At 42.8% G+C, this 12,147-nt stretch overlaps 1 protein-coding gene across 1 annotated transcript in view; it reads right to left on the bottom strand.

Annotated features, from left to right (window-relative positions):
- Positions 1-1,768, bottom strand: part of LOC145351942 (slit homolog 3 protein-like) — a 623,540-nt gene extending 621,772 nt beyond the window's left edge. The window contains exon 1 of the mRNA XM_080201750.1: positions 875-1,768. Coding sequence (XP_080057876.1) covers positions 875-1,047 — 173 coding nt within the window. The 5' untranslated portion in view covers positions 1,048-1,768. The remainder of the gene's footprint in view (positions 1-874) is intronic.
- Between the last annotated feature and the right edge of the window lie 10,379 nt (positions 1,769-12,147).

The raw sequence follows: 12,147 nt of genomic DNA, 5'->3' as shown, positions 1-12,147 counted from the left end.
TCATGAAAAGTCCCAAAGCAAATGATACATAGTAGATGTTCCCACTGCCAACACTCCCCACATCATTAGTTATGGATATCACTCAACGAACTTGCTCTGGTTACACCATCAATTCTTCTTTACGGATGTCAACAGACATTTACTGTACAGGGTACATTTGCTCAATGTTGCACAGCAGTGGGATTCAAAACATCACCAGAATCAACCGCAGTATGTGGATAGCATTAAAATGTAATGTTATATGGCTGTGACTTCAAGCAGCTTGGGTATCCAGTGCCTGTAATAAACCTTTCAGACTTCATTCCTGAAGTTTACGATGCCGCTCGAACCTTCTTTGATAATATTAATGCCTTAAATTCATCCCCAGATATTGTTAGCAAAAGTGAAAACATAGAACCTCAGTGAAAAGGGCATTGCACAACAGCATGATCTACTTGTCAAATGGATGGCGTTACCTGTCACAGCACTACTGGCATGTGATGCCACTTTACCATCTGCTTATGTACTGAGTCCTGAGCCTTACCCTTTCCCTTCCTCCAAGATACACTTTTTTAAGAACTTGTTTCATTGAAATGGTGACAGTGGGGTTGCTGTCTTGTCACTCTGTCTAACACCACTGAGCAGATACATTGCTGATGGCACACACTTGGCTGGATGGAGTTGGAATTAATTAATTCACCTTGTTATCCACCCAGGAAGGCAAACGACAGTACAAAATTAATACCCTTTTTTAAATCATTTATCATCATCCATTTATAAACAAGACAATAATAAAATCAGTTTTTTAAAAAAACGTATTTGTTAATGTACAAGTTTCATGTTAGGGGGATTTAACTACATGAACATAAATGAAATATAATTCTGCACTACTTACAGTCTCTCGGTGTTCCTGGGTATTCCCTTCGGAACAGCCTTTAATCCCAAGTGATGGCAATCCACATTGGATCCAGAGCAGACACAGCGACTGGGACAGGCATGGGTGCAAGCTCCACAAAACACCAGTGTGAGCAGGACAAATCCTGCAAAGTTGTCTTTAAATCTCGCCATTCAGGGGGATGCAGAAAGGAGAAATGATTGAAAGAGCGAGAGAAAGGAGAGAGAGAGAGAGAAAGCACGAGAGTTCAAAGACTGGGGGGCAGGAACAGCTCCGACAGAGTTCAGCTTCCTTTTCACTAATCAGCTTAAAAAGTTTTCCACGAGCGCAGGCAGTCGGCACAGCCCTCAGCAATGCTGACCCCCAGTGAGACAGATCTTACTCCTCAAGCTTCTAATTTGCAGCAGACACTATTACATAGCAGAATCACCAGCCCCCTGTTAGCCTGTGTCCTGAATCTCCGACCTATCCTGCACACTAATGTCACGACAGATTCCAGCTTTCAATCCTCAACCTTTCCCTCCAACTTTCCTTCACTTTGAAACTTCTGACTTACAGAGAGAGAGAGAGAGAGAAAGGGAGGCTCAGAACAGCTTGCACTTCTAGTTTCTTCAGAAAAGCAGGGTTGGAGGTGGGGGAGGAATTCCAGGCAGCAGACTGAACAGTATTCCTGAGCTTTCTCCTCAGCCTTGTTTTTAAAAAAAACCTCTTGATTAGAAAAAAGGAAGGGGAGGAGGGAAAGAGAGAAAAAAAAACCCTAAAAGCTCCAGGCAAAGCCAGTGAAGTCTGTCTAGATGGGTTAAACATCCATCAAATCTCTCAGCACAAACGCAAACTCCTGTCACCGAGTCCTAGGTGATCAATTCCTCTAACTCGGACAGAGTGCTGCACAAACTCTTCATCCACACACTTTAGGGGGGGTGGCCAGCCTCTGATTGGGTCTTTGTTGTGTTTTCTCTTGCCTATGCTAAAGTCTCGTGCAAATTTTTCTCATTCCTTGTGTTGCAGTGGATGTGACTGTTGCAAAATCCTGGAGTTGCTCCTTTCATCTCCCAGCTCTGCTCTCTAGCCTGTCTGTGTATTTTTAGTTGCGATAAAAGTTCCCTTATCCTCGCCCTAAGTTCCCAGCTGAAGTTTCTACTGGTTCCCCCCTTGCTGATGTCACCGAACATGTTAGAGTGAGAGAGTTCTCTCTCTTGCACACGCATGCAGGATTACAGGCACACTCTCTTCACTCACACACTTTATTACACCCCCCTCTCGATTGCACGCTCTCCCTCTCTTACACTTGCCTGGCTTTCCTCACACATACAAAGAACAGGACAGCATAGAAACAGGCCTTTTGGCCCTCCAAGCCTGTGCCGATCATGATGCCTGCCTAAACTAAAACAGTACACACTTACAGTGTCCAAATCCTTCCGTTCCCATCCTATTCATGTATTCGTCTAGATGCCTCTTAAATCGTACCTCCTCCCATCACCTCTCCAGGCAACGCATTCCAGACACTCTGTGTAAAATACTTGCCTCGCACATCTCCTCTAAACTTTTCCCCACTCACCTTAAACCTATGTGCCCTCGTACTTGACTTTTCTATCATAGGAAAGACTATCCACTCTGTCCGTGCCACTCGTAATCTTGTAAATCTCTGTCAGGTCACCCCTCAGCCTCCATCGTTCCTATGAGAACAAACCAAGTTTATCCAACTTCTCCTCATAGCTAAGGGTTTATCCAACCTATCTCAGATATGAACTCTCTCTCTCACACACACATGCTTATCACACACTTTGGGCAGAATTTTGTTTTGCCCACTGGCGAGTTTGTGGGCAGGGATGGTTGTGAAATGCTTCGACTAGAGCGGTGCCCACCCCAACCTCTCCACAATTTTACAATGGGATGGCTGAGGCCTTTAGGTAGCCTCACCCCTGGTGCCTTGCCCCATTTAAGGCCTGAAGGTGACCGAATAATGATTACTTATGGGTAGTTTCCCACCCTTCCTCAATTTTCAGGCTGATGAGAGGAGTTCATGGGCAGGGAGGGAATCTGAGAGGTGACCCTGCTCAGACTTCAGGCAGGAACAAAGGGGTGCCTCTATCAAAAGCCTTCTTTTAATATCATCCCCCTCAGCCTCTCACAAAATATCTGGCCACTCCAGACATCCCCATGCACCCCACCCCGCCACCCACCCTCACAGGTTCCTAGCTCTTTCTGCCCAGCCGCCCACGCCTCACCTCCTCTGCCCACCCCTCCCGGATACTTCCAAAATTTACCTGGTCCTGGATTCTCAGGAGTTTAGAGTGGATTTTCCAATTTCGTCCATGGCCACCCCATTGCAAATGAGAATGGAGAATCTGGCGTTCCAGCCCAAACTCCATTCACTTTCAGCGGCACCAGAGAATCCCAGCCATGAACAAGAATGTAGAGTTTTGGCGCTGGATTCAGATTGACCAGTAGCTCTCTGAGGCTGGACTTCCTCCTGTGTGAGGAGCAAAATTGTGGCACAGTGACTAGCACTGCTGCCTCACAGTACCAGGGGCCTGGGTTCGATTCCCAGCTTGGGTCACTGTCTGTCTGGAGTTTTCACGTTCTCCCTGTGTCTGTGTGGGTTTCCTCGGTGTGCTCTGGATTCCTCCCAGTCTGAAAGACATGCTGGTTATGTCCATTGGCCATGCTAAATTCTTCCTCGGTGTACCCATACAGCGCCAGGATGTGGCGACTAGGGAATTTTGACAGTAACTTCATTGCAGTGCAATGTAAGCTTACTTGTGACACTGATAAATAAACTCAACTTAGAAGTCCCATCTCCAGCCCATTAATGATCCTTGGAGAGTTAAGTAGCTGCATGGAAGGCAGTATCTGTGGCAATGTGTTGACTACTGATTCCTCAGGTGGCAGGGAAAGAAACGCTGCCAGCCTAAAAATGCTGGCTCTATACGCACATAAGACTGAATTTTCATGGAGTTAGAATAGAATAGAATCACTACAGTGCAGAAGGAGACCATTTGAGTCTGCACCAACCACAATCCCACCACGCAGGCCTTATTCCCGTAACCCCACATATTTACCTTGCTAATTCTCCAGGGACTAGGGTCAATTTAGCATGGCCAATCAACCTAACCCACACATCTTTGGATTGTGAGAGGAAACTGGAGCACCCAAATGAAATCCATGCAGACACAGGGAGAATGTGCAGACTCCACACAGACAGTGATCCAAGCCAGGAGTCGAACATGGGTCCCTGGCGCTGTGAGGCAGCAGTGCTAACCACTGTGCCAACATGCCGAAGACTCCACAGTGAAGACTCCATAGTGAAAACTCCACAGATCTTTAAAAATGGCACAGGGTACCTGGGTGCAGAAGTCCTACCATCTTTTCCAAAAGATCCAGTTTGTGCCAGTAGGGGAATAGAAATGGGGTGTGATTCACAAAGGAGAGAAACCTAAACTCAAGAGGACCATTTGAACCTTGGATACCAATATGGGTGGACTGGGTTAAGAAATTTCCCAGTTCATTGGACCCACCTCAGTAAAATGTTGTAAGATTTTCACTCCTGGGGTGTGGTACAAGATTAAGTCAGGCTCACCAATCCCAAAAGCAGATGCAAAGAGGGCATAGTAGTGGGAAACTACTGTGGCAGCATGGTTAGAAAGCCCACTTCAGCTCACTGAGACACAGTCCCAATTATTTTAAGGAATTTTAGACCTTTTAGCAATCACGACCCCTCACAACACCCTCCCACCACCCCCGCCCCCCCCAGCCACCTCACATGGCTTCTAATACCATCCATGTAAACCTAATGCCAACTCACCTAGCCCCATGGGCTGATCACAAGAGCCATGTGAAGATGATAAAAAACCTTCAAAAAATCTAATATAGCTCTCCCTGTACAGGTGTGATAGTAAACAAAGCCTCTCCTTTATGATTTTAATCTTGTCAAGTGGTTCATCTCAATAATCTTTTAACAGTTGTTTAATCTATCAAACTGTGAACCCAGAGCTCCCTGCTGAGATAATTGTAGTTCTTGAAACTCAGCAAGGTATGCATAATGAATAATTCTTTGGGGGATATCAACACAAAACTCAACTGAAAGTTCTTAAACAAGGACAGCACCCTGTAAATTAAGCAGAGAGTTTTTAGCTCTATCTGACAAATGCAGCCAAATTCCTTTTACAGTTTAGATGGGGAGGGGTGAGATTTCAAATACTCCAGATCATGACAGTTAAATATTTACATATTCTCCCTCATTGTCTGTCATTCTGTCTCTCCCACACATACCATTTCAAAAGTACACACAGTTCTCTCCCACAAATATCAGGATGAAAAATTAGTTTATAAAGGCTTATGGGGTCCTTTGTTTTTTCATAAAATCAGGCATCAAGTACAAAAAAAGGAAATTGTGAGGAATCTTTCTGAAAACTTGGCCTCAGTTGGAGTAATGTGTCCTATTCTGAGCCCCACACTTTAGGAAGGAGGCAAGTAAGATTTAAGGGAATATTTCCAGGGATGACAGAGTTGAGGTACCTTGATCAAGTGGAGAAGCCAGGGCTGTTTTCCTTGGAGAAGGGAAAGTTGAATGAAGATTTGTTTAAGGTGTTCAAAACCATGACAGGGTCCGAACAGAGTGGATAGAGAGAAACTTTGGCAGAAGGGTCAAGAGTCAAAGGGCACCAATTTAAAGTGATTGACCAAAGAGACAGTGGCAACGTGCGGAGAACTCTTTTTTTGCACAGTGAATGGTTAGGATTTGGAATGCATTTCCAGAGAGTTTGGTGTAGGCTGATTCAACTGTGACTTTCAAAATCGACATGGGCAATTAGCTGAAGAGGGAAAAACCTGCAGGGCTATGGGGAAAACCATTCTACAATTCTATGATCATCGCCATCACTCACGATCCCCCTTGATCAGCACATACAAAGGGCACATTGCTCATATAACCATTCCTGCTCTCCCACATCTTGGGATCAAATTTCTATGTTTACAAACATTGCTCCAGGGTTTCTGTGAATCTCTTGTCAAAACTACGGTGGGTGGTGGGCAGAATTCCTGAGGATATTCAAACCCCATAATCGCCATCATTCTCTGTCACTCTATTTCATTCATACAGACGTGTGCATTCTCACCCACTCTATCCACCTCTCACGCATTTTCTCTAATCCCTGTGCTTTCATTCTCAATATCTCTAATTTATGTATTATAAATAGAAAGAATTTCATACCTAAAATTAGAAGTTTCATTTGAGACAAAAAACTTGCATTTAGTTAATGCATTTCACAACACCTGGATGCCCTAAAGTGCTTCAGAGCCAATTAAATACTTACAAAGTACATCACTTGTACTGTGGGCAAATGCAGCAGCAAATTTGCGCATGGCAAGTTCCAATTTATTTTTATTCATTCATGGGACATGGGTGTCACTGGCTGGTCAGCATTTATTGCCCATCTGTAATTGCTCAAGGACAGTTGAGAGTCAACCACACTGCTGTAGTTCAGGAGTTGCATGTAGACCAGACCAGGTAAGGACAGCAGATTTCCTTCCCGATAAGACATAAGTGAATCAGATGGGTTTTTCCAACAATCAACAATGGTTTCATGGTCCTCACAGTAAAAAGTCTGACAACACCAGGTTTTAGTCCAACCTATTTATTTGATAATATACTCACAAGCTTTCGAGGGACACCCTCTTCGTCAGGTGAATGGAGAGTTCTGGCCTCAGACAGAGCATATAAATCACAGACAGTTTAGAGATTACTGATTAGAATGCGAATCTTTACACCTAACCTGCTGTTCAAGACCTGAAGTGGCTGATAATGTGAGTGGAAGGAGCACTGATCACAGTTTAAAGAGATGTGTATTGTCTCCAGACAGTACAGTAAGTGAGGTTTTGCAAACCCAGGCAAGTCACGGGGGTTACAGATAGTGCGACATGAACCCAAGATCCCTGTTGAGACCGTCCTCATGGTCCTCAGCAGGTTCTTAGTTCCACATTTCTTTTACTGAATTCAAATTCCACCATCTGCCATGGCGGGATTTGAACCTGAGTCCCTAGAATATTAGTTGAGTTTCTGGATTGATAGTTTAATAATACCAAGAGGCCATCCACTTCTCCTAAATATTATGTGGTCAGGGATGGATGTGATTTTGGTGGTGTTGTTCAGATCCTGGGAGAACTCCGCCTCGAGTAGTAACAGGGGATTGTTTACTTCCCTTTAAACAGGAAAGCAAGAGCCTCAGTTTAACCATTCACCTGAAAAATTCCATTTCTAGTGGGACAGCACTCTCTCAGTGCAGTGCTGTAATACAGACAGAAATTCCCCAGTGGAATGCTGGAAATATTGCGGTAAAGGGAGACATTCATTTCCTCTCTCATGGCCTCACATACTCTGGTTGAGCCTAAGACCTGAGCTTCCGTCCTATCCCTCTGCCAATTTTATTCTGTTAAATAACCCTGTTTCAGAGGCATAGATCTTGATTCACTTCTTGTTCTGGAGTGGAGAATTTGGCTGTCACCTCCATGGGATGATATGATTCGAGAATTTAAGATATCCACTAACTCCATGAATTGGATTTAGTGATATTTATAGACAAGGGGCAAAGCTCGGTCTTGTCTTTCATCCGTCTTTGTTTAAAGGGCTGCCCACATTGTGAACAATCATTCTCCACTGATTTCCATAGGTGTGCAAGTAGCCAATTTAATGAGCAGAATCTTCTTTATAGGTTGCATGTAAAATCCTGGTCGTCTGAACTTAGAGGGATACAATCTTGAATGATAAGCTGGCTGGCTTATTGTTGTCAAACATGATATAACATGATTCATGGCACAGTTTGAGAAAATACCACTTGTGCAATGCCATCACAGGTGAAAGGTTGTCCGGCTAATGCTGTTGTTCTGCTTTGCTGATAATGATGAAATCACGCTCTCTTCAAATGTATCCATGAGACAGAATTTGACAAAGCAATACTGAAAATAAGGAAGTTGTTCTGGAGCAGTTTCCATTAGTGGCATCATAAACAAGACTGAAGTTTATTTATCAGTGTCACCAGTATACTTACATTAGCACTGCAATGAAGTTACTGTGAAAATCCCCTGGTCGCCACACTCTATTGCCTATTTGGGTGCACTGAGGGAGAATTTAGTATGGCCAATACACCTAACTAGCACATCTTTCAGACTGGGAGGGAACTGGACCACCTGGAGGAAACCCTCGCAGACTCCGCGCAGACAGTGACCCAAGCTGGGGATTGAACCCAGGTGCTGTGAGACAGCAGCGCTAACCACTGCACCACCGTGCTGCCCCGGACCCCCATTATTCCCTGCTAAACTGTAAACCTTTGACGAGCTTATTCTTTTTAATTCATTGTTTTGACCAGTATTTGTTGGCCATTCCTATTCTTTTTCAAGGAATTGGGGGTGATGAGTCTTCTTCAACCACTTTAGAGGTTTTGGTAGAACTGGGTGGTTTGCTTGGCCACAGGGCAGTTATGAGTCAATCACATTGGCATGGGGCTGGATTACCTATAGAGCAGACAGAGTACAAAGGGCAGGATTCCTCCCCACAAGGACAAAACTCCACAGACTCACAGTCATTTCCACTGACGCTAGCTTTTTAATATCAGAACTTTTAAAATTGGATTTGAAATTCTCATTGTGCCGTAATGGGATTTGGAATTAATTTTCTGCAATATTACTCTAAGTCTTTTGATTATTAGTCCAGTAATAGTACTGGGACAATACCATTGCTGATTTTGCTTAGGATACCAAACATAAGAAACCTTATGCAATGTTTATGATTGTGCTAAAGTCTCGAAGCTCGGGGGAATTGGCCACGTTGTGTGGGCTGTCTTTATTTCTATTGTAGCTTACACTTTGTTGAACTGACAAAATATTGCCTTACACAGTTATGGTACATGCAATAGAGAAAGAATCCAGATAAGTGGGATATTCTTCCCCTTTGAATACTCCCTTTGAGAAATGTGCAGGTTTTCTACCAAACATTTTCTTCGCACAGGTTTCCAAACTAGACGACAGACTGTGCGAACCACTGTGTGAGGAACTATTGATGAGAGTTCCCACACGATAAGAAGCAGTACAGGAAACGCTCATAACATGGAAAAGTTCACCCACTTTAAAAATAAAAGGAGATTTACTGACTAGAAGGGCCCAGGCAGGGTACGTGATGATTTAAGCGTCCCTGGGGTTGAGAGAAAGGGAAAACCAGCTGATTCCCACTCTTGATATCAGTGCAGTGACCCCTGAGGTGCGATTCCTGGACTTAACAATGCATCAAGGTATCAGAAGAGGAAAGGGGAGGATGTTGATATTATCAGAAAAGTGGGAAAAGAAGATAGAAATTATGGGGAGGAGAAACTAAAAAGATTTGTGAATTTACCAATGAATTTAAAAATCTGCCTGTTGTCAGTTTATTAATAAAGCTGTATCGTGCATTAATCTGTTCCTTAGTCCCATTCTGTGCAGTGTGAAGGTTTCCTATTATTATAAGAATTAAAAGATGAACTGTGGATTCTTGCCATGAAATCCTATTTAATTTGGCATGGATTAAAGAAATAAAAGTACCTCTGCAACCATCAGACAAGGAATCTGACTGAATATCAATGAAGGGAAAGTCTGCAAGGTGAAAGAGAGAGAAATCAGGGAATGTTTTGTTTCCTTCTGCTTGGAATCTTACTGTTTTTAATGTTATTTTAAGCTTTTCCACCATTGCACTGCCCCCTGCTGGAACTATCACTTCATCCAAGCTGCAGCACCTGACATCTTTATTTCCATTCAGATTGAGACTTTGCGCTGCAGGAGGAATTTCTTACATTGCTGGGCCCTGTGCCTGACTGAGAGAGTTGTGTCTGCGCTGTCTGAGGCTGAGACATATAAATCTCAGTGAGTTACCTCATTTCAGCTTGGTTATTGGTGGGCCCACTATCATTAATCTTACTACTTCCTTGGCTAGACAGCAGAAATACAGGCCAACCTTCCCTGATAACGGTTCCATGCGTTCATGGGATGTAGACATTTCTTGCAAAGTCAGCATTTTTTGCCCATCCCTAACTGCCCTCAAGAAGGTGGAGGAGAGCTGCCTTTTTGAAGCGTTGCAATCCACGCTGTGAGTTCCAGGAATTTGGCCGTGACAGTGAATGAACAGTGATATATTTGCAAGTCAGAATGGTGTGTGATCCGGAGGACCTTGCAAGAGATGGTGTTCCCACTTCCTTGTCCTTCGAGGTAGTAGAATTCATGGGTTTTGGAGTGTGCTGTTGAAGGAGCATGGCTGAGTTGCTGCAATGCTTCACATAAATAGGTTCACACTGTTGCCACCAAGGGCTGGTGATGGAGGAAGTAAATGTTTAAGATTGTGTCAATCAAGTGCATTGCTTTGTCCTGAATGCTGTCAAGCTACATGAGTGTTATTGGAGCTGAACTCATCCAGGCAAGTGGGGAGTATGTAACTACATGGAAGTCAGAGAAGAATAGAATTAGGCTTGACTATGATTCTCAATCCTGTCTTTTGTTCTCTCACTAACTAACTCACTGCATTTTTTTCAGAAAAAGAATTGCAACTTTGATGCAGTCTTAAAATAGTCTGGACATTGATGGCAAGAAGCAATGGCCTCAAGAGAAGAGAGGCAAGTTGAAAGCAAAATCAGAAAGGGATCATGAATTATTAGCATTCTTTGATGCGTGTTTGTATGTATGTGCATGTGAGAGTGTGTGTGTGTGTATAAAGTTGGAGCATTTTTATTATTTTCCTTAGACTGAGTAAGGACAGTAAAACTGTCCATTTGTTACAACTAATTAAAGAGCTTAATTGTGATAAACATTTTCTAAAATTCAATTTCCCCGTAAACGCTTTTTCCAATCCAGATGTATTTAGCTGTTAATAAGGAGCTAACCAAGACAGGTTTTCTTGAGTCAAAAATAGGTTTATTAGTTTATTCAATTTAAGAAAAGAAAACATGATGTCACATGCACGTAACTCTCAGAAATAAGGAAAGTTAAGAGTCCAAATAACAGTTAAAATGATATACGAGTAAGTTCTTTGCTTGTCCTTGAGATATAAATTGTTGAACGTTGCAGTCATTTGAAGTTACTTGGTTTCCTTTATGATCCTGGAGTTGAATTGAAGTTCAGGTAACTTCATTTTGCTGGAGTCAATCTTAGCTTCAGAGAAAGAGAGAGGGAGAGAGACAAAGAAGAGAAGGAAAGAGAGAGAGACTCCCCACTGTTTTCAGATTACTTTGATTTTTCCCTCTTTAGCTTGGCAAAACCAATTCTTAAAACTCCTCTCCGCATATTCCCAGAAAAATATTCAATTAACATGTCTTGCTGTCATTGTGTGTAGAACAAGTAATCACATTTTTGACATTTCATCTCAGAAACCTTGGATACACTTCATCGTAGAAATGAATTGAAGATTGGATAATTTCATTCGGTTCAAGTCCAACTGATTTATTTGATAGTAAACTCACAAGCTTTCGAGGTTAAGCTCTTCTTCAGGTGAATTTCAGGTGAATTTCACCTGAAGAAGAGCTTAACCTCGAAAGCTTGTGAGTTTACTATCAAATAAATCGGTTGGACTTAAACCTGGTGTTGTTAGACTTTTTACTGTGTTTACCCCAGTCCAACGCTGGCATATCCACATCATAATTTCATCGTCCAGGGGGAGTTTGTGTTTCTGTTGGGTTATCTGGCTGGTTAGCAATTCCCATTGCCTTGACAGAATTACAGTTGATTAAAGACCCATGATTTGCATTTTTAATACCTTCTTTTCAAGAGTCCCTTTTTGAAATGGTCCTTGACACCTTCAGGTGTGGAATTCCTTGAGCAACATTTCAGCAGTACAATTCATACAGTAACTTTCCAGAAAAGGTCAATTTACAATTCCTGACATTTCTGGCAGGTATTTTGGTCAGTGTCTTTTTTTCTTAAACAGATCCTCATTAAACAGTTCCATGTGTTTCTGGTCAGCTGGTGAAGTTATAAGTAGATCTCACTCAGGCACAATTTTCCTAGCCATGGCGTCTTTTCTTTTCAATCTTAAAAAAAACCCTGTCTGTTTGTATCCTTTGCAGACACAGAATGTAGACAGTTTAGCAAGCATATCCTTCTATTTAGAAAAGGGCTGGTGCAGTCCACCACTCCTAATCCAATCAGGTTAAGGGGATCGGTGATAATGGGGAAAAGGCAAGAGAGTGGCAATGAGAAAAATATCAGCCATGATTGAATGGCAGAACAGACTCGTTGGGCCAAGTGGCCTAATTCTGTTCCTT

Source organism: Carcharhinus amblyrhynchos, chromosome 13, assembly GCF_965287045.1.
Source record: "Carcharhinus amblyrhynchos chromosome 13, sCarAmb.v2.hapA, whole genome shotgun sequence".
Taxonomy (NCBI): Eukaryota; Metazoa; Chordata; class Chondrichthyes; order Carcharhiniformes; family Carcharhinidae; genus Carcharhinus; species Carcharhinus amblyrhynchos.
The sequence above is the reverse complement of the archived record's forward strand: the minus strand, read 5'-3'. Positions and strand labels throughout refer to the sequence as shown.